Source organism: Zosterops lateralis (genome assembly GCF_965231275.1).
Source record: "Zosterops lateralis genome assembly, chromosome: 7".
NCBI lineage: Eukaryota > Metazoa > Chordata > Aves > Passeriformes > Zosteropidae > Zosterops > Zosterops lateralis.
This window is the reverse complement of record NC_139767.1, coordinates 33,589,777-33,612,400: the sequence shown is the minus strand read 5'-3', so window position 1 is coordinate 33,612,400 and position 22,624 is coordinate 33,589,777. Positions and strand designations below refer to the sequence as shown.

The window sequence follows — 22,624 nt, the reverse complement described above, 5'->3', positions numbered from 1 at the left end:
GTGTGTGTGTGCTCTTGCTGCAGATGACAGCTGTAAATTGACCTGTGAGAACGGAGGGAAGTGCATTATAAATGAGAAGGGGGATCCCCGGTGCCACTGCTGGCCAAGCTACTCTGGGGAAAGGTGTGAAACCAACCACTGCTACAACTACTGCCAGAATGGAGGGACCTGTGGGGCCTCTCTCCTTGGTAAGTATTTCTGAGCAATTCATTTACCTGCATTAAATGTTTGAATTTTTTCCTTTTTGTGTTTTTTTTTTTCTCTTTATTTGCATTGTCTGTACTTAAACAATATGCAAAAATAGCAGCGTATTTCATACATATTCTTTGCAATAATCAATAGGGCTTTTCATTCACTTTTCTGAGTGTTTCAGCACAATTAAACTGTATACCAGAAAAGAGAGAATATAAATAAATATTCAGTGTAAAGAGTCTCATGTTGAGGAATTGTAAAATTCCATGTAGCAGTGGAATTGTAAAGCAAATCGTCCATATAACAAGTCCATACATCTTCTTCTCTAAATTTATATCAATTCACTCCCTGAATTTATGTGTGCATACCTGGAGATATTTGCTTAAATGCCTGACCTCAATCCTTTACCTTTGTCTTACTGGAGTTCACCAAATAGGAATTTTACTGCTCTAATTCACAGGAAGATTTTGTTGGTGAGAACTCAGATCCTTCATTTTCCTGAAGGAATTTGAAATTACCTCTCCTGGGTTCTGGGGGTTGATCCTGTTAAAAAGCAGATGTTTGACAGTTGGTCTTTTGTCCCTAACACATTTTGTGTCTTGTATAATGTTTGGGCTAGAGAGGAAAAGTTTAAAAGAGATACTCCAAAATGTAGCAATTCTGTGGGAAAGGAGAACTCTATTTTCTGCTTCAAGAAATATTTAAATATTTGATTCAAAATACAAGAGCTGGAGAAGAGTTGGCTTCCCTCTTCTCAGAACCTTTCATCTGTTTAAGATGCTGTTAATCATTTTCTCCTGTGTGATGAAGTGGCCACCACCCTCTGAAAAAAAAGTCCAGGTACCTGACCTCAAGAAGTTTGTGATTGCTCATCACAGAGATTCATTCCTCCCTGTGATGCAGAATTATGTATCTGAGTTTCTGTGGTAGAGGGGGCTTAGATTGTAAAGATTTCCTCAGCACTCCTTACTAATGAACATTAGGCTGTGTGGTTTGGTAATTAGACCCACTTGCTGGCTTCCCTGGAGCCTCCTCCCATTGACTGAGGTGTGGTGGCAAAATTCCAAGTGTGTGCAAGTCATTTATTCTTTCAGCTCTGAGTAGTTGAGGGTTAATAATGTTGTTCATAATAACGACTTAATATCAGAAAATGAGAATTACTTGTGCTGGAAGTTGATGAGTTAGACTTTAAACTGCTCCTAACAGCTGATGGAGCTACTGACAGAAATGATAAGCAGTGATTTTTATCAATGTGGTGAGATCAATAAATGCTAAGTGAGGACGTGCAAGTGAATGGAAGTGACAGTTTAAATGGTGTGCACAACTTCCTCATCATCTGAAGAGAGGATGTTTATTCCCACATTTTTACATGTCTGGCATCTAATTGATTCTTTTGTGGGGTTAAAAGGCTTAATAAAATTAATAACTTGGCTCCTGGAACTCAGCTCTGTTGTGAGTTCTGCAGAGACCCCAGGGTTTTATTTAATCCCTTTTTTTTGGCAGTAGCCACAGGGCTCACTCACCTCCAGCAGTTTGTTTTCCCTCTCCCAGGCAGCTCACACGTGCTGTGCTCACACAGCTCTGCTATTGCATGGATATTTTTAATTTTCATTTTCCTGCTAAATCCAGCCTCTGAAATCTCTCAGCCTTGCTAAAACAATTAGTGCAGTGGGTAGAGGCAAGATACGAGCAGGGTCTACATACACTTTGTTGAATTCTTAACATGGAACTGGGGATGAAGGGGTCAACCTGGGGAGGCAGGAATCAACCTGGGGAGGCAGGGATCAGCCTGATGCTTGGTCCCAAATGGAATGAGGTGTCTGCACTGAAGTGCATCAAGAGAGCCTGCATGAGTGTCACCACAGTCCACATTTCATTGTTCAACTGCCCAGTTTGGGGGAATCTGAACCTTTAACAGAGGCTGAAGTTCCTTGTAGTACACATGACCAAAGTGTGCCTTTAGGAGCTCAGACCAGCTCAGAGCTGGTTCTGCTGGCTGTACCTGTGCATACCCACTGATGGTAATATTCTTCTGCTGTGCTGGGTCCCTTTAGTTTCATCAAAGTTTTAAGAATCATATTTCAGGTTAACCAGATGTCGTGTCTGCCATTTCCAATTCATGAGGGTATCTGTGCCTTGAAGCCCACACCATAACTTTCATGTGCTGGAAATGTAGAAAAAAAGACCTTGTATCTTTCTAAATCACAGTGAGTCCATCCAATATTCCAGATAAAATGTTCAAGTTGATGTGCATCTCATTTTCCTTGCATGCCTAGCCCCTGGACCCTGTAAATATTCTATTAAGAGGAAATCTCTGTTACTTATCAGGCTGTACTTCTTATCTCTATCAGTCCAGAAATCAGTGTGTTGCTGAAACAAACTAGCATGCCAGTGAGATGCTCCTTATCACAGTTTAATCTAACCCATGATGTACCAAGGCTGTTACGTGTTTTTACAGAGAGAAGTTACACTGGACTCCCCAAAAGCATTGAAAAATGTAATTAAACCAAGAAAGATTAATTCCTCTGTGGTTTTGCAGCAACCATTTTGTCTTTCTAGACAGATACTCAGTCTTTGAATTGGGCAGGGCACTTGATGGGGATGGGGATGTAGGGGATGGACAAGCCCTTTGCAGTTGGACTGAGGGTGTGAAATTCCGACCAGCCTTCTCCTTGTCTCAGCCTTGCAGGCAGAGCTGGTCTGCAGTGCCAGGCTCATGTGAGAGTTTTCAGTCTGCTGTAACTTTATTCTTGCACATTTCTACATGCAGGAATGAAAACATTCTTTATTACCAGGAATTACTTAGTTTCTCATTAATGGTTTTCTCACTTCAGCACTATCTTTTATCTAGATTTGTAGTCTGTCCTACCAGGTTGATTTGCCTGACAGCAGTAGAATCATTAAGACTGGAAAAAACCTCAGAGATTGAGTCCAGCCCTTAACCCAGCTCTGCCAGGTCCACCCTTAAATCAGGTCTATACATGACACAACCTTTAAATCCCATGTGTTCCAATAACTGTATTGCAAACTGATTTTGGTAAAGAACTCCCTCAATTTCTGTAAAATATAGGATTAGTATTTTAAAATTAAGCCAGCTCAGTATCATTTGACTTTGATCTGGTGGGTTATTGCTGTCTGTGTGTGCTTCCCCTGTACTACAGTGCTCACAAAGACCTCCTCAACAGGCAACAGTCATGCTTCTGATCCATTACACATCTGATTCATCAAACTGACCTGCTAAACTCATGAAATCAAGTTCTACATGTTTTCCCAATTTTGTCTTTCTTTAAACTGTATTTTTGTTCAAAATGATGACAATTTTTCTCTGGAAGTTGCAGAAGCCACACATGTGCCAATCTAAACCCATCTGAAAAATATAAATGACCCGTGATCATTTCAGCTTGCTTGACCCTCTCTTTCTGGGAGGCTTGAATTGCTCTGGTCAATTCTCACATTGTTCTAACAGCTTTGGTGCAGTCCATCTCATAAGCATCATTTTGTACATGTGGCCTCTGGAGAGCTTAGGGACTGCCAGCAATTTTAGCCTCATGAGATGATCCTTCCAAAAGGTCCCCACAGTTGGAAGCTTCCCCAGGAGTCAGGGAATTTCCTTTACGGATCATTTCTGGCTCAAGAAATGAGATTTCCTGGGAATAAATCTTGCTTCATATTCTGATCCAAATAAAATGATGCAGCATACAAAATACTCTTCTGGTGAATGTGTGTGTTCTAGTGAATGTGTAAATCCTCCTCTTTTTCCCCACCTAATATAAAATAGCAATGTGATAACTAATTAAGTAAATTGCAGAGTATTACTAATTTTTTAAAACGTGATTGTGCTAAATCTTTGCTGGATGTGTTAAGTTGTAGAGCCTCATTATCTGCACACAAATGTTAATTTGTTAAACAAATCCCACTGGCAATTCAGGGATTATTCACTGTTGGCTTACTTACTGCTAAGCCTTTTGGCAAATTCCTATGTGAATGTTATATAGCCAGAGATTGGAGGAGCTTTAATTAAAATTTATAAGTTTACGACAGTTGTATTGAACTACAATAATTGAACAAAGAAAATGTCATCAGTTAATTAAAAGTACACATCTGAGACACGTAATTAAAAGTTTGGGTGTAATAATGAACACTTTCCAGTAAGCCAAATTAATGGGAATTTGGTCAGAAAAAGTCAATGTTACCATAAAAACATACTTTGTTTCTCCTTGTAGTTTAAAGTAAAAATATTGCAGCAATAGTTTGCTGATTGTCTCAAACACATTAAGTTAACTAGGTCACAAAATCAGATAAATCCCTTTGTACTATACAAAAGGTATGTCTAATCATACAGAATTGTGATGCTTGTATCAAAATGAGTGAAAAAAAAGGTCTTTCCTCTAAATGAAAATGTATGAAATATTCTGAAAGAATCATTGTGTATGAAGCAGATATTATTTTGTGTTCTATTCTATGAGCAAAACCAGGTGATTTGGTGCCTACTGAAAATGCTGTCAGTGAAGAACCTGTTTTGCTGATGCCACATCAGTCTCAGGAGTTTTCCATGGCGTTGTCAGGACAGGACTGTGGGAAGGATGATGAGGGTGGCGTTTCACTGGAGCTGATCTCAGGTCCCAGCAGAGCCACCACCACCAGCACTGGAAAGAGCAGTCCCTGAGAGTACCCAGAGATATTTAGAGATTGTTCTTTTCTCCTTTTCTTTTCAATAACACAGAGAGAGACTCTGTATCTGTTGGGATAGATCCCAATCAGCTCACCTACTAATTATCTTCAATAATGCAGCTTCTCTCCGTTCCTATTGTTTCAGTAAAGCTAATTATGGTTCATCAGGCACACAGGAATGAATTATTGTGATTCCCACAGACTGCTGATAACAACTCCGAAGGACAAGAGATTGCTTACAGAAAGCTCATGTAGAGCCACCTCCTTTTCTTTAATAGTGACAGCAAGTTAAATATTGAAATTAATTGTGAATATTTGCACATAAGAAGTTAAAAACACAAATTGCTGGTAGTGAATTTACCAGTGACTGGAAGAAATAAATAATGTGGGTTTTGGTGAAGACATTCATCTGGATGATCTCACTTTTAAATCTTACAGAAAGCTTACAAAAATAATGCTATTGACCTAGGTTTAAATTTTATTTTTTTTTAATGTTATTTGGCTATTGAAAATTCACAGTATTTCTCTGTTGCATAGTCAATATGATGAATGAAAATTGATCTCCTTAGAGTTCTAGTCCTTGCAAAATATATGTAAATATAAAGTTAAGATATATGAATGAATTCCCAAAAGAAGTCACCCACATATTACAGAGAAAGTAAACTAAGATATTTATGAGCAATTTTTGAAGTTTATTTTACAAGTTATTATTTAGACAATAGTTATTATGAGGCAAATTAAATTGACAAACCAAGACTAACTACAACCTCTGTATTCAAAGCTAATTGAATACTGAAAGATTTTGATCTTTGTTATCTTTTTGCTTTAATTTGTTTAATAATTTATTTTTTTAAGAAAGGGCAAAGCTACATTTCATTTCTATGTCAAAAATTTCATCTGTTTTTTCATTTCCTACAGCCAAAAATAACCAATGTCTTAGAGTCACCATAATATATTCTCCTTTATTCTACTAAACTCTGTTCTGCATTTGAAGCAGTTTAGCATTCCATAAACCACTTTCCATGAGAATATTTTTCTACATTCTAATGTGTTGTGAATCTTTCTGTGGTGGTGAGGGTCAGGAATTAGGAGGGAGTTTTAATTCTGTGTCTGCAGGGCTCTAATCCTGAGATTTCATGACCAGGGAAGGTTCTGGAGCTCTCTCTGCATGAGCTCATTCTGCAATTTCTGTTAGTTGGGTTCTGGCATCTTGGTTATATGACTGTTTCCTCTGCAAACATAAATCTATGTTCTGATTCCATGGTACAAAACCTTATGGCATTGTTTGGCATTGTTTAATGCTGCAGTTTTGTTAAGCTGTTCCTTGAACCAATTTTTTGTATCAGAAATAATTTATGAGAATAAGGCAAACGAAAATGTCATTATTAGTATTATTTCTGGTGTCAACAGTCTGTGTATAAATAGGCAATGGACTGTTAACATAACTGAAAGTCATGTTAAATTGAGTGACAAAAATGGGGTTTAGGCTATACTGTATTAAATTTTCATTTAGCTGTCAGCAGTTTGGCATATTTATAAGTCTATTTTAGTAAAGAATAGGATAATCTTTTATACAAACTAGAAAAATATCATTGTCTCATCATTTTAACAAATAGAGGAATATTTATAATGAAAACTGATTTCAGACCTCCAGATCTATGTTCTATCACTATTTTATCTTTTCTTTTTACTGGAACACTTGTTCAGATGAAGGATTATGTCAAAACCCCTGTCTCGGGGGCAGAAATTTAAATACAAGTGTATACATGGGGAAAAAAACAAGTGGAATCTGTGCTAACATCTGAGTTCAACATCTTTGATTTAATGTTTAGATCACAGGGGACAGATATGAATAACCAGGCTGATGCATATTAAAGGAGTTGGAGCTATTTTTAGGTCAATGGTTTTGTTCCTGCTGTACTCATTAGAGAAAGAGACTAACTGATCTCATGGCCCTTAGGATGATTGGCAAAACACTCTAAATTAGCATAGCTTAAAATAGAAGATACAGAAAAGAATTACGTGAAGTGTGTCGTGTTAGAAGGGTAAGAAGTAAGTGAAGGGAAAAGATTGAATAAATCATTCTGCATGAGTCAGAGAGAGGAGACAAAATGAGGGTGCTTCACTTGCATTGAAAATTTCTCCAGTGAATCTGATATTAAATGATTGCACAGGATTAAGAGAAAGGCAGACCAGGAGGAAAATTGGATTGTGGGGCTTGTAGAATACTCAGTTTAGTCTTAATTCCTCAATAACACAGCCAGCTAAGTGGAGAGGAAAGATCAGCAAGGTAAGCAGGGTTGCACATCTCTCAGAGTATCAGATGCAGCTGTGGTTAAGGAAAGCAGATGTGGATAAATTGGTTTGTCAGTGATAAAATCTGAGAGGTTATTTTTCCTGTTTATGCCTGTAATTCCAGAGGGATTCTGCATCACAAATGCAGTACATTATGTTGTTAACTGGATAAACACAAAATCATGGAATGTTTTGGGCTGGAAGGAACCTTAGGGTTCATCTTGTTCCAACCTGTCCTGTCTGCCCTTTTATTTCAGAAGAGTCCTCAGGTCCTGCTTCATCTCTTTAATTCCTGGCAAGCCAGGAAAAATAAAAGTGTTAAACTTGGTTCTCCTCAAATTTAAGAAAATCCTTAAAGCTTATTGAAAGTGAAGAGGAGGGTGGGGGGAAAATAATGTCTTGCAAGCGATAATCAAGGATGAGAATAGTTTGTTAGGAAGTGAGAAGGGAGATGGCTGGTTGGACACATCAGGTGATTTACTTGGAAGATTATAAATGAGATAAAAAACCAAAGTCAGGAGATGGAAAAACATTAATGGGTTCTAGAAGTTTGTTTTAAAGAAGATAAGCCTTAACAAAATAAGACAGAAAAGTGGAAGGGTTTAATAAAACAGTGGAATTGTAACAAAGCTATAAATCCTTTAGACATGAGATTTAGATAAGGAAAAAAAAAAAAAAGGGAAAATTACAATAGAGAAGAATCATAGGAGGAAAAATGCTTTGGGTTTTAAAGACTATTTTTAAAATCCTTTGAAAAGAAGCTGTAGACTGGGAGTTCATTGTGTGCAAATGTTCATCCCGAAGTGTTAACTGCTTTTTAGACATTGAATATTGATGTTACAGGCATCTTTGGTCTGATGCCAGACAGCAATTTTTATGTAACAGTCTTCCCATTGTCTGGGAAGGGTTCATTAAAAATTGTTCTGTAAAGTGTAGCTACTAATGCATTAGTAAATATCTGTATTTCATGTGATTATATATCAAGGTTTGTAGATTTGAAAATAATGTAGTACACTCTGAAGAGACAGCAATGGAGATTAAACAGTTATCCTCCACAAAAGGAGGACCCAGCATGGCAGGATGATTCGAAGAGTTTAATCACACCCTAAATTCCTGCTTAGAACCACCTTTGAAATGATTCTATATTTTAAATAATGGCTTTTTTTCTCATAAAAGAGTCAATGGCTGTACATGCACAAGTAAAAATGCACAGATGCAGTTTTTGAGTGCCCATATCTCCCAGAGCCAGTTACGTTTTTCAGGAGTTCTACATTCAAGCCATGTTTGCATAGATATGTTCTCTTAAGGGTCTAGACAAACACAGTTGGGCTCAAACACTGGAACTCCCTACTCTTACACTCTCTGTGCTGAGAAAGCACTGATCACTGTTTTAACTTGTATTTATTTTTATCATAAAATAGCTGTCTCTGTTTTGGACAGGGCGGCCGACCTGCAGCTGCGCTCTGGGTTTCACGGGGCCGCGCTGCAACCAGACGGTGTGTGAGCGCTTCTGCCAGAACGGGGGCACCTGCAGTGTCACTGCTGGCAACCAGCCCTTCTGTGCCTGCCTGCCCGAGTACACAGGAGACAGGTGCCAGTACTGTAAGTAATCTCCACAAATTATCCCATCTGGGTTTGCAGGAAAAGTTCTACGCGAGGGAAGTTTAAAGCCCACCTTGGGTGATTTGGGGTTTTTTTTTACGGTGTTGTTAAATTTAGCCCCGGATCATTCGTGCTGCTGGGGCAATGTCATCGGTGTATTCAGGTGATTTCTGGGTGTATTTCTCCCCTTCTACACAGCTAGCTGAAGAAAGGGGTGTTTAAGGAATGATTTATTGTTGTTTTCGTGAATGAGCCGTAGAGTGGAACGGTCCAAGATGGATGACTTTGTCAGTAGCTGTGAGATAATTGTGTTAAAATTTTCTACTACAACTTGTCATACATTTTGTTATGTTGGTAATTAATTGACATAGTTGGTTAAGAACGTTCTGGTGTCCCTAATCTTTGCAGACCAAAAAGTCTTTTTAACTGCTCCTTTAACTTTGTTTTCTATTTCTAACCCCTGCAAGCAGCACTTTGAGGATAGCTCTGAGTTTCACATTGCTATATTCCTTCAACTTGCTCAAAGAACACCCTGAGTATGGTTTCTGCCCCATCCTGGTGTTGAAATTGTAAAGGATTTCTGAATGTTACTCTTGGTTACTTCCCAGGACTTCAGTTCTGTCTTTTACATCTGATTTTCTCCCTGTTTTTTCATTCCACTGACCCATCAGTCTCTTCTCATTGAGTTTTCTGAAGGTTTCCATCTTTCTCACTTTCTTCAACTTCCTCTAACTTTTCACTTCTTTAACAAAGGAGTAAGTAGATTATCAACCAATAGGCATTTTGCTCTTCATTTATACTCCTTTTCTTGCCATGCTTTTGTTTTCTGTCAGCATTATCTCTTTTCAGTAACTCAAGACATTTGGACATAATCTTGAATTTCTTCTTTTGGTCACTCATTTACAAATGACAGTTTGTCTTCCCCATGTCTTTTCAAAAATGATGACTCACAAGCAACCTTCCTTAAGTTAGAACCAATTACTTTACTGAGATCTGAATGATGTTTTTGAATCATCTCATTTTTTTCTACTCCTGCTTTGCTTTGACTGTAGCATTCTAAAGGCAAGGACTGTCATAGCCTTGTTAGACTGTCATAGTGCTTGTCATAGAACATTAAATGTGAAAGCCATCATCCCTTTTTTACCTTCAGTGAATTTGCTGAAGAAGGCTTGATTTAAGAAAAAAAAAAAGATATGAGAAATTATCTGTTATAAAGGTCTGGTTTAGAATTACCTACAAGATACAAAAAGTATTTAGTTTTAGAGAAAGGTCTGTCAAACAAGGAAAGGGATAGTGTGTGTCTTAAATAGGATTTGTACTGAAGTAAACTGAATATATTTCCAGTTGGGAGACTATGAAATAAACTGAAACCTTTGAATGGAAAACCAGCAGTAATTGTGATTCTCTCCCCCTTGGTATTAAGCAAACTGCATGAATCCACAAATAAGTATCTGCAAACACAATTGGGTGTTTGAAAATAGTATAGTACATAAATCATGCACAGACAGACACACAGATTAAGGAAAAATATTTACTTGAGGCTTACCCAAAACCAAACAAATTGTTTCTAGTTGAATGCTTCTGCAAACAGCTTTTTTCTTTTTTTTTCCTTCTTTTTTTTTTTATTTTTTTGAAGAGAATTAATTTAAATGTAAATTTAGGGGTACTTTTTAAACAGTGCTTATTATCAGATTTGGATTGTCTGGGAAACTGCCACAATACAGAGACTCAAAGACATTATAAAATGCAAAATAAAATTAAGCTTTTGCTGATTTAAAACTTAAGTCTTTTGAGGTGGGGGAAAGATTTACAATCTTAGTATTTTTTTGGTGGCCCATAAGTTTTGTGAAATTATACCAGTCTACAGTTAATAATGTGTATATAAAGTCACATCTGGTTTTTTTTTTTTTTACTCTATTCACACATGTGCATGATCTATTGCTTTATTAATCACCTTCACTTTGTATGCAAGCTGGAATACTTTAATATGGCATTATTGCAAAGATTGGTTGCCTCCCAGAGATCTTTTTCAGTCTGTCTTTGCTGTGATTGAAGGTAGTTCATATGCAAAGGATGACACATGAATGTGTGTAGGTATTTTACTCCTGCTCCCAAGCTTAAAATATTATTAGTAGGGTTTTATGGCAGGGAGAAGACATTTGCTTGCAGTATTACCAGCTTGCAAAGACCTTATTTTCCCCACACTTATCGACTCCAATTACCCAATGCAGAGTTTCTCCTGTGATTAGTTCACATAAGGGCTAATAACCTAAATGTGTGCTCCGTGTCAAGGCATTGGCATGGCTGAAATAAATTCAAGTGATTGAATTTACATAGAATTCTACTAACATTGTGCATGTTATTAAATACACATAAATCTGATGTATTTGAGTGTAGTTCCCTGCTTTAAATTCCAGAAAAAAAGACTCACAGAGCAGCTAAAGTTCATTTCTTGTATCATTTAAGGCCCAAACTACCTAAAAAGTGGGGAACATCTTCATGCAGTTACAGTCATTCAAAGGGGATACAGTGACTCCCCAAGCTGTGACTTTCTCTGAAACTGAAATCCCTTTTTAGGAGAAAAAAAAGAAATAATTTTGTGTCATTTCAGTCCAAATGTAGCATGAACATTTTAGATAATGCAAATGACTAAAGGTGTTTGCTACTGCAATCAATCCTAAAAACCAATAATTGTTTTCACATATAACCAATGAAAAACTCCTACATATTTGTGGGTTTTAGTTTTGTTTGTTGCAAGAGGACACAAAAAGAACGCAACTCACTCATCAGGATGTGAGATGAGAAAAAAGGAAAGTTTATTTGGGGATCTCGACTTACACAGTCACTGGGAGTTGGTCAAGGATTGGGGGACGAGAGGAACATCTCTCTGACCCCAGTGGTCAATTCAGAAGTCTATCAATTTGTCTTTCCCCCTGGAGAGGAATGCATGTTTACAAAATATTAGTCTTTGTTACAATGTGTGAGAACTTTCCAGTCCAGAATGAAAACATCAAAAGGCTGAAAAATCAAAATATTGCTGTTTATTTTTTGTCCTAATGTACATGCAAACATATGCCCCTTGCACTGCTCTCACATGAAATCACTCTCACTATTAGCTTTCAAACTGCAGTAGTTTTTGTTCCAAAAACAGCCCCCCTGCTGCAAATTGCCAATTCCAATACGTGGAAGTGGGGAACGAGGAACAATGAACAACTTCATTTAGTGTCTTTTAAGCTGCTCTGGTTGCTGATTCCTTCAGCAGCTGAGCCTACAGCCTGAACAGCCAGGTGGAGATGTGTAATGAATATTCAAACAGAAATAACTCCTCCAACAGCCATGCTCTGTCCCCCTGAAAGCAAAACTCTTCCAGCAGTGCTCACTCCTTGGAAAGGAAGAAAAACAGCATAGAATAGCACAAGCAAAATGTGTTTCTTATTTTGAGATACAAGTGATGCACAGAGAAGCTGTGGCTGCCCCATCCCTGGAAATGTTCGGGGCCAGGCTGGATGAAGCTTGGAGTAATTTGGGATAGTGGAAGGAGTCCCTGCCTATTAAGGAGCTTAAATGATGACATTAAAAGAAAAAGAAGAGAATTAAAAAAAAAAAAAAAAAAAAAAAAAAAAAGAAAACCACCACAAAATAAAGTTGTCACAACCACATAAATAAAAATTAACCAAAATGTTAAGATACCAGTATTTTTTAGCTCTTGGAAGCTTCTTCAGTTAGGCAATTTGATTTTTTTTTTTAAAGGGATGAAAACTGAGACAGCTACTGGTGGTTCTGAAGAGTTAAAGAATTTACCACTTGAAATGCCAGTCCTACTGGCATTTAAACAGTTAAATACCATAATGGGGTTTTGCACAGTCTATAAAGCTTATGCATGTATGTAGTACTTTGTAGAACTTATGGATTATGTCTTTATATATTATTATTAGAACTTCATGAAATTTTAATATGTGGATAAATAAAAATAAAACTTAATTATTTCAAAATATCGCTTCAATTTCAGTTTAGCATAATGCTGTTAATGGTAATGTGAATGTATCAGAAGATTTTTATTCAGCCAACGTCCCATTAAATACATTAACACTGCTCTGCTTTTCTCATCAGGAGTCTTTATATTATGTGGGATGATGCCATAAATGGTTAGACAACTAGAAGGGAAAAAAAAAAACCTCTTATGAGTTTATACTTCCATTTCAGTTCCCAAGATTACATTGTTAATATATTATATATCTGTTTATGGATCATTCTTGTTTCCTGCGGTTTTCAGTGAGTCACCGGCTTCACTCTTCATTTCGTATTTTTATTTTAGCACCTTTTAAAACGTGAAAGTAACTTGTGAACCCGAAAGAAAAATCTTTTGTTTCTATAATGCTCCTTAATGTCTTTTATAATCAGGTTAGTCAGGTTCTCTTGTGTTGCTTTAGATGTTTGCCACCACTACTGCGTGAACTCGGAGTCGTGCACCATTTCCGACGACGGGAGCGTGGAGTGCGTCTGTCCCGGGCGCTTCGAGGGCCCCAAGTGTGAGGTGGACAAGTGCCTCAGGTGTCACGGAGGACACTGCATCATAAACAAGGACAGCAGTGACGTGGTGTGCAAGTGAGTGTGTGTGTGGGATTCTGTTCAAAATCCTGCGTTTAACAGCAATTCCACCACGTTATCTCTCACGCTGTAGCTTGTCCCTGGAGGGGTCACATCAGATCAGTTCCTCTGGGTGGTTCCCACCCATACAAAACCAACTCACTCCTGGCTTCTCAAACCAACTTGTGGGGCACTCCTCAGCTGGAGGGTGCACAATGTAGCAGAAGATTGACTGCATTTTCATTTAAAAACATTGAAATTAATCAAGTTGACAATGGAGTTCTTCTGTACTGTTGAAATTTCTTCACTCTACATTATCTGTGACAGTGATAGAGACATGCTAAATACTGTTGGAGGCATAGGTAACATGTGCTGCTCTATTGCTGAGTGATTGCTTTGTATTATAATAGTTTATTTTCATTAAAAGAAAGATTAAATATATATTTTGTAATAATCTCATTGCCTGTGCTAACTTTTCAACCCATTAAAAAAAAAAAGAATTCAGAAACCTACAATTCTTTCAATCAGTAGATCTTATAGTATATTAAAATACTGATTTTACAATGAAATGCTCAGATTTATTGAATTACTGATTATGTTTTGCCTTTTTTTTTTTTTTTTTTTTTTTTTTTTTTTTAACCATGGCAGTTGCACTAATGGAAAGATTGCCTCTACCTGTCAGCTGTGTGATGGTTACTGCTACAATGGTGGCACCTGTCAGCTGGACCCAGAGACAAACATACCTGTCTGTCTGTGAGTATCCTGCATCCTGCAGATCATTAAAATGCCTGTGTGACAACAAATAATAAAATCATTATGCATGAGTCTGTATTTTTGGTCTCTCTAGGATAATTAATGTGCTGGTTGCAGTTTCGATTTACAGTATGTGTTTTGTAGCTATTTCTGTAACCTCATATTTTGCATACCTTTTTTGCAAAATGTGTGTTGAAATTTAGAACTAAGGGCTCTATTGTGAATGTATATAGATACAAGGATATCTCTTTGGAGACTTAGAGTAATTTCAGGTTTGTTCAGGCATATTTTTTCTGGAATGGAAACTTGAGGTTGCCTGCCCTGCTTCTCAGAGGTGGATTAAGTCTTTTCTCCTACAGAGATGGTCAGATTTGGAGGCAAACCCCTTCTCCTGATGGCTGGAGAATAGGAAAAGTGATGTCAGGGTTATTTCCCTTGTGGGGATATGCTCTTTATCTCTCATTTCTGCCCTAGCCTTTCCCCTGCCCAGATTATTGTGGCTGTTCTGGGGTGAGGTTGTGCTCTCCCTCCTGATCCATGGTCGAGAGAGTAATTCAGGCTGATTTTCTTAAGCTCAGACTTAAAATGCCAAAGAAATTTGGATTCTGTAGCCTAGAAATTAAGTGCTGTTGTAAGCAGAAAAGCCTACACTCTACTCCTTTCTTGAGAGCTATGGTGTATCTTCTTTTTCAGCTGCTCAATATAAAATACTGAAGTGATCACTTTGGCAAGAAACTAATTTCTTTCCTGCTCTCAGTTACTCTGAGCTACCTAGTCACGCTTTTTTTTTTTTTTTTTTTTTTTTTTAACTATTTCCTTAAAATGCTCATTTTGCAATGGTCTTCCACTTCTCCAAAGAAGCTGGAGCTCAGAGCATCCTTCAGGCTGGAAGGAGAGAGATGTTGGAAGACAGAATTGGACCTGAATGTCTCATTCCCTGGGTGACATAAGCAAACTGTTGCCCAAAGAGATTCACTACAACTTTGTGAATACAGATACAGTCACTCCTTCATTTTGTTGATGCAGGTGATCTTGAAAGAGAGTTTTATTCATTCTCTCAAAGGAGTTTCATAAGTTCCTAGATTTTCTTAATGGAAGAGATGGGCCAAGGCTTCCTCCCTATGAGAGGAACTTCTGCAGGAGAAAAGAGACACAACTGTAGTGGCACCACCATTGAAAACTTGTCAGTGCATGTTTGTAGGTTTGGGGCTAAAAACACTGTAATTTAGGTCTGCACAGTAGCCCTTACTGAACTGAAAATACTTTAATTGCTTGTTTTTCTTTTTCAGTATTATTTTTTACCTTTTTTAGCATTTTCCCTTTTATTCTTACCTCCTTAAATGTCTTTAGTTGGAGACTAGAGTCTGATAAATCCTGGCAAAAGGAGAATATCACAGCAATGATATGCAAGGCCCAAATATGATGATTAGGGCTGGTGATTCATTTGGTTAAACACCTAGAATGGCTTTTTTGGGAGCTTGTGACTTTTCACTATTTTTTTTCTTATAAAACTGTTATGTGCTTTTTCAATTCACATGGAACACCATAGCATCTCAAGGAAAAAAAAAAAAAAAGATTTGTGCTTAATTTGTGTGTGAATTTACAATACATAAATGCTGCAGCATACACCAACACCATTAACAATGCTAAGAAAATGGTAATGAACATTTTCAAACTCATTACAATGTGGATCAATCGATAGAAATGTACATCTGACAATAATACCCTGAGAACCCTTCAGGCAGTATAGACCCCATTGTGTTAAAAACCATTTGATCGACAACACTCATGAGCAAAATTTTCAGTACTGTCAGATGGACTTTCCATGAAAAAGAAAAAAATTGATTTTGTCTTCTCTGAGTGTGTGCTCGTGTACGTGTGCGTGTCTTGCCGTCATTATTTGTAACGCGTTTAAAATCTGCTCAGCACAAGGCAGAATATTTATGTAGGTCTATTTTACTGAAATTCTGCAGATGCTCTGTGGGGTTTAAAAGTCAGCGCTGTGACCAGAAAGTGAACCCTTGTGATTACTACTGTCAGAATGAGGGAATTTGCACTTTAACCACGTTTAATGAACCGAGATGCAAGTAGGTTTAACCTTCCACTTAATGCTGCACATTCTGTGACATCATTCCAGGCCACAGTTCATTGGTTCAAGTCATGCACATTCACATACATTTCACAATATATACTTAATCTGGGGGACCATTTCTATAATACACACTTACCCTTTGAGAGTTGCACTGATGAGTATATTTAAAAATACATTTGGAGTGTGTGTACTGTTAGGGGAAGAAATAAAAGGCTTCATTTTACTAAATAAATTGGAAAAAAAAAATGAAAATGCCTCTTGGCTTCTATTGCTCATGTTTCGAGATATTTTACCAAGTTAATCCTACATAGGATAAAGTTTAGTGAACAGTGATGTTGCACATGTTCTGTAGTCCAAATCTGACTTCCTATTTCTTATCTGAACAGAACTGTTTTGGTGCTGTATTGTATTTAAGTTTGTATTTATAAGTCTCATTGTTAATTTTATAGAAACAGATTTTATAGAAATTAATTTTATAGAATTTTATAGAAATAATGCTATAAAACAGAGTCTGTTAAAAGTACATGAGCTATATCATAATGTTGACTTCTCTGATTAAAAAGGATAATAACATTTGTATTCTTCACTTCTCTAAAGGATTTTAGGTCTGTTTCTTAAAGAGAAAATTTTAATCTTCATCAGGAAAAGAAACAACCTTAGTCTTTGAAAATCTTGTAAGGCAGATGTACAAAACACCTGTCAGATGAATATAGCTTCACTTAGTGCTTGTGATGCAAAAGTAGTGAAATCATGAACCAAAAACCTAGACTTGGGAGAAAATGTGAAATTCACATGGATTTAAACTTATCTCGATTAATGGTTTATGAAAACACAGAATGCTGTGGTGATGTGATGTGGGTGTCTGGTGGGTAGCAAAGACAGTGACTGCTTAGGCTGAATAATCCATTTAATTTTTTTTAAACATGATCTCGGTTGCTTTGTCAATGTTCTCATGCAATGAAACTGTCTGGTTTGAGGTACCATTGGAAACAAGATTAGTGTCTTAACTACCACTTCTTAGACTTGGAAGAGTATGGAGTGGTCAGCAGTGCTTGGAACTTTTTGTACCTCCATGTTCATATTTGTGTTTTCAGAATCATGCAGCCCTAAGAACACCATGTTGCTGCTATAAAGTCACATATTGGATGTCTCTTTCTTGCTTTTTCTCTCAAATGCTCCAGGAGCCACTTGTCTAAGTTTTTCTAAATGTTTTTCTAAACCAGTGTCTAACTTGGGAGTGGGTGATTTTTAGAAGAAATAGGAGATGCCTAGGTTTATTGTCATTCAGCAGGAACTCTGCTCTCTCTCACATCCAGAATCATTTGAGAATGCAAACTTTGCACATATTCAAGCCCTTTTTATCATTCAGTAAAGACAATAGAGGATAAGATTTAGCTGTTCCAAAGGGCAATCCTAAAGCCATAATTATACAGAACAACTCTAAGCCTGTAAGAACAGACTCTCCTTTCAACAACCTGTACTGCTAGCACACATTTTTATTTTATCTTCCTGTCTCAAGGTGTCTTTTTAATGTGGAATGCACTAAATGACCTAAATATCAGTTGCACTCTGGAAGAAGGAAGTGGTGGTTTTCACTTAACCATTTTAGGAATGAATTAAGGCCTCACTGTGGCTTCATATAAGGCCACTAAAAAAAAAAAGAAAGTTTTATGAAGGCTATTGCCAGTTTCAATGAAAGCTCTGTCAAGGTTTAAATATGCAGCATATGCTGTGATTTCTCTTTAGACTTTAATGCAATCTAGATTATTAATTCTTCACATTATTTTTAGGTATGTGATGATTATTATTCCCCTTCCCCCCTCCATTATTGTTCTTTCTCAGTTACAAAGGTTGTGAGAGAATTTCAAATGATAAAATTTGGGGTAATGACCTTTCTTGAAAAATGTTCCACTTGGGGTGTCTTAAAGTAGCTTAATCTTATGTACAAGATGTCATTTGAGTATTCTACATTTTCAAGGATCTCTGTAGTACTGCTCACTGATGGGTGGGGTCTGTGTGATGTCCATCACAGTAGAAGCATGTGAGATATGCCTGAATTGCACCAGGAAATTCACAAATCAGTTGTAAAAAGGGAATGATCAGGAGATCAGGTTCATGTGAGAAATAATCAAGAAATGTTTTTTCTGTGTATTTCACAAACTGCTCATTCCATCTGTTCTATCAGTCTGTCTTTTAATGAATACCTTTATTTATGTCTCTGTTTCCTTCTCACTAATGACCCACCTGTATCTACATTCCTGCAAGAGAAGCAGGGTTTAGAGAGAGATTACACCTCATATGATACCAGTGAAGAGAACTGGAAAGAGTTGAAACTTTCAAGCACTCAAGAGTGGCTTTGGTGGATGAATGGGCAAGGCTTTTATTACAGGATCTTTAACACAGAATATTGCTGCTCTCTCTCAGCTTTGTTTCTTTTATACCTTCATCATGACCATATGTTGCTATAATTCCATCCTTTTATTTGTATTACTATTGTTATTTATACCTGCACATGAATGTGTTCTATTATTGTTATCTGCAAATAAATGAGATCAAGCCATAACCCCCTTACAGTAGGCATTATAGAAATATAAAAATCAGAAGACAAAGTGCAGCATTACATTAGTTACCTGTGGCTGGATGTGCTCCCTGTTCAGAGGGATTCAAGTGTGTGTTGTATTTCAATATTAGAACAAACATCAGCTCCTCTGTAATGAATTTCAAATCATCCCTGGAGAGTTAATGAGAAGGCACAGACCATGCAGGAGATTGGAAGAAAGCCTAAGTTTGGTGACAGAGGAAACTGAAAAGTGAAGGGTGGAGGAAGAATAAATTACTTAATTTCTTAATGGAGAATTTTGGTCAAGTCACAGGTTAAAGACAGTGAACAACTGGGGAGAGCAAAGTTGTGGAGTTACTTAAAACTGATAACAAAGTTTGAACCTGGAAGCACAAAGATAGGTAAATTAGGAAAAAAGCTCCTGTGGAAGTGAAGCAAGCAGGAGAACTGTTCTTACAGAATCCTGGAATGGTTTTGGTTGGAAGGGACATTAAAGTTCATCTTGTTTCAACCCCTCTTGCCATGAGCAGGGACACCTTCCACTAGACCAGGCTGGCCTGGACACTTCCAGGGATGGAGCAGCCACAGCTTTTCTGGGAAACCTGGTCCAGTGTTGCCAAGTTGTTCTTGTCAGCTTTATCTCCAGTAGGCTGGAGAGAGACACAGTGTGAGGGGAGTCTGTGGGGGTGAGTATGTGTGTGTGTTTAGGTCACAGAATTCAGGAATAAAAGAGTGCATTCCTCTTTATGAAGGAGCTCCCCTGCAGCTCAAGTGCCTGTGATGCTGTACCTTCCTCCTGACATTCCCTTCCTGTTGAAAAATCTTTGCATTTTATTTTTTATTTAAGTTCACATGCAGCTTGTACAAGTGCTGCATTTACACACAGATTTGGAATAAATAAACTCATCACTACGACAAACCTCTGCTCAAAAAAGGGTTCAGGGACACCCATGGTCCAGTTGTGGACAAGAAAGGGACCATAGCATGCAGTCCCAGACTGGCATTTTCTGAAGGCTGAGTAGAAAAAGCCACTGTGGTGTAGAACAGGATTGAAAAGCCTGAGAGAAGGCCCTGGTAACCCTGAGAGGCAGCACAAACCAGGAAATTTTATCAAGTATCCTGCAATAAATGCTTTCCATATGATTTCCTGGGGTATATTTAATGAGCTCCCCAATTGCATTACAACAGGAATATCACAGCATTCTGCCAGTCCTTTGAGAGCTTTCTTTTTCAACTAAAAATATCTTTGTTATAAATATCTTGAAATTGAATAGAATCCGCAGGTTCTACCTTTGTATGATAAAAGATCTTTTATCCACTTTGTACCACAAACTAGTATCAGTTCAAGAACCAAATGCAAACAGGTGTTTGAAGAGTGGTTGTCAGAGGAGGAAATTTTAAGATCTTGGAAAAGAGGAATGTGTATTTTTCATGGAGCATTTACTGACTAGGCTGTAATGCAGATATCCTTTGTGCATGAGTTTAAAATTGTTCAGATAAAACTTGAATAGTATTTTCTGCTGTTTATCACTGCTTGGGAAAAAACCTTAGTAGGTTTTTACCTACTTAGAATCCTTACCTAACTAATGAGAATCTTTTCTCATTCCTTTTGAGTTTTACCATTTCAATCTCTTTTCCTTTTGTTTTATTGCTCAGTGTAATTCCAGCTACAGCAGTAGTCACCTGGACATGCTTTTTTATTTATTTTCTGTTACTGCTTTTAGTATTTGTACAGCCTCTGTACTGTATACACATTGCTAATTGTATGGTGGTTAATGACTCTTAATTTCTTCATTTCTTCTTTTTCTTACCTTGGGATGAATGAGGCTGAGCTGCACTTGAAAGTTTTTCCTTTACAGTGAACATCATGCAGCAACTGGGAATAATGATTTGTACATAGTAATCTCATGCCCAAATTAAAATTCATTTTTAAAGTCACTTTTTTTTTTTTTTTTTACATATATTGTTACTAAATTTCAGGAGTTTTTTTGTGTTCCTGTAAAGTAGTTTTTTTGTTGTTTTGCCTGCTTTTGAATGATGTAATTATCTTAGTCTGAATGTATTGGATTGAAGGTAATTTGTATTTTCAGGTAACAAGTATAAATTTTCCATCCCTCAGCTTCTACATTATTCTCCTTTTATGATGTTGAGGGATGATCAATAGACAAAACTAATAAAATGTGGTTTGTTTAGCTATGAAATGATTATGGAAAAGTTATGACTTGAAAATAATGAAACCCTACGATAGAGGGGGAAGCTACAGAATGTGCAACTATTGATCAGTCCCGGGGTGGGATTTCTGGTCTTTGTTATCAAAGTGCTTTATTTCAGAATGTTTATCAGTAGGTTTAACTCTATTATATCAGCTCCCTGTATGAACAAAGCGCGTCTGCAAAAGTATTCCTAAATTTATTATAAATAATGATTTGGTTTAGTGCAAGGCATTTGTCATCCTCTGGCATCCTACAGAGGTTTTGGGGAAAAAAGGAATTTTGATTTCTCTCTTTCAATGCAATTTCACGTAGAGAGCAAATAACTGTGATCCAGATGTTCTCTTGTCTTACAAACAGTTTGAATATTAATGGTGAGACAAGTTCCAGTGAAATTTTTAATGTTAAGTGTTCTCAAAATAGCAAGACTAGATCCTTTCATTAGGATGTTTTAGTACATGTTGCTTTGTCATGACCAAAAGGAAAACCAAATTTGGAAAGTCACTTTGTATAATGAAGAAATATCTTTTATAGCTAAGAAACATTTTCAGTTCCCCTTCCACCTCTGTTCTGTAAGGACTGTTCCACAGATTCTGTTACACTTCTAGACTAATCTTTCAATGCTGTTGTCATTTTTGGATCTGCACTGGTATATTGAGTTGGAAAACAGTTGTCTACAAAAGCACTTTTAACTGCATCTTATGCCTTCTGTATTATATTTTTATGGCAATGCGTGTGGCACAAAGAAGGAGAAAAAAAGAGTAACAAAATTAAAAAAGAAAAACTGCACACTGCCACCAAATTAGCCCTTTTTTACTATTTTTTTCTATTTATCAGTCATTTCATAGTCAAATGGTCAGCTACCTGTATAATGAAGTTCAGGATGTTTGATCACACTGACGTGTGAGGGTTATACAGAAAGAGAGAGGCATTTTCTGTCATGAATACACTCAGTCACAACAGCATGATCAGTCTTGGAAATGTAAATATTTTCATTCTAAACATTCCTTACTCCAAGTACAACACCTTCAGAATCTCAGTTGAAATTTTGGGTTTTTTAAATGTCTCTGCACTACTATTTCCTATAAATAGATCATTCCAATGGTGCAGGCACTTCCCAAGTTCTCATCTCTTTAGAAATGTAGAGCTAGATTGTTACAGAGAGAGCTGTAGCAGTTTTATTAATGACCTTGGCATGAGAATCTGTACAACCTTTATTTATTACATTCACCCTCAGTTTTCATACTGGCATCGCCTGTGGTAGTGCTGCTCTTTGATCTTGCTCTGGTTCTGCTGGGACCTGGAGGTTTGCACCTGAGATGTTCTCTGTGGCACCTTGCTGACTCCAGCCTGTCCTTCACTGTCAGCTTCCCCATCTGTTTCCATCTGTGTTTGTCTGGGAGTGACTCAAATTAGGCATTTTCACTGTTCCTTCCCCCGAGTTTGTGATGATGTGAACACCTCTGATGGAACAAAGTGGATTTTGTGTGGTTCTGCTTCGTTAATGCAATTTTGTTTGCTCGTACTGCAAATGTCCTGTCTGACCACTCTGTGCCCCTGAAAATGGCACAGAGCAGCAGCTCCTGGTACCAAAGAGTTTGGAAAAGGACAAATTACTGTGCATCAAACTGAACCAGGAGTCAGTTTCTATGTCTAGGAGCT

At 37.3% G+C, this 22,624-nt stretch overlaps 1 protein-coding gene across 1 annotated transcript in view; it reads left to right on the top strand.

Moving 5' to 3' along the window:
• Positions 1–22,624, top strand: part of LRP1B (LDL receptor related protein 1B) — a gene marked incomplete at its 5' end in the record, with an annotated part of 645,110 nt that overhangs the window by 609,686 nt on the left and 12,800 nt on the right. The window contains 4 exons of the mRNA XM_083865658.1: positions 24–188; positions 8,599–8,760; positions 13,191–13,365; positions 13,996–14,100. Of these exons, the coding sequence (XP_083721784.1) occupies positions 24–188; positions 8,599–8,760; positions 13,191–13,365; positions 13,996–14,100 (607 nt within the window). The remainder of the gene's footprint in view (positions 1–23; positions 189–8,598; positions 8,761–13,190; positions 13,366–13,995; positions 14,101–22,624) is intronic.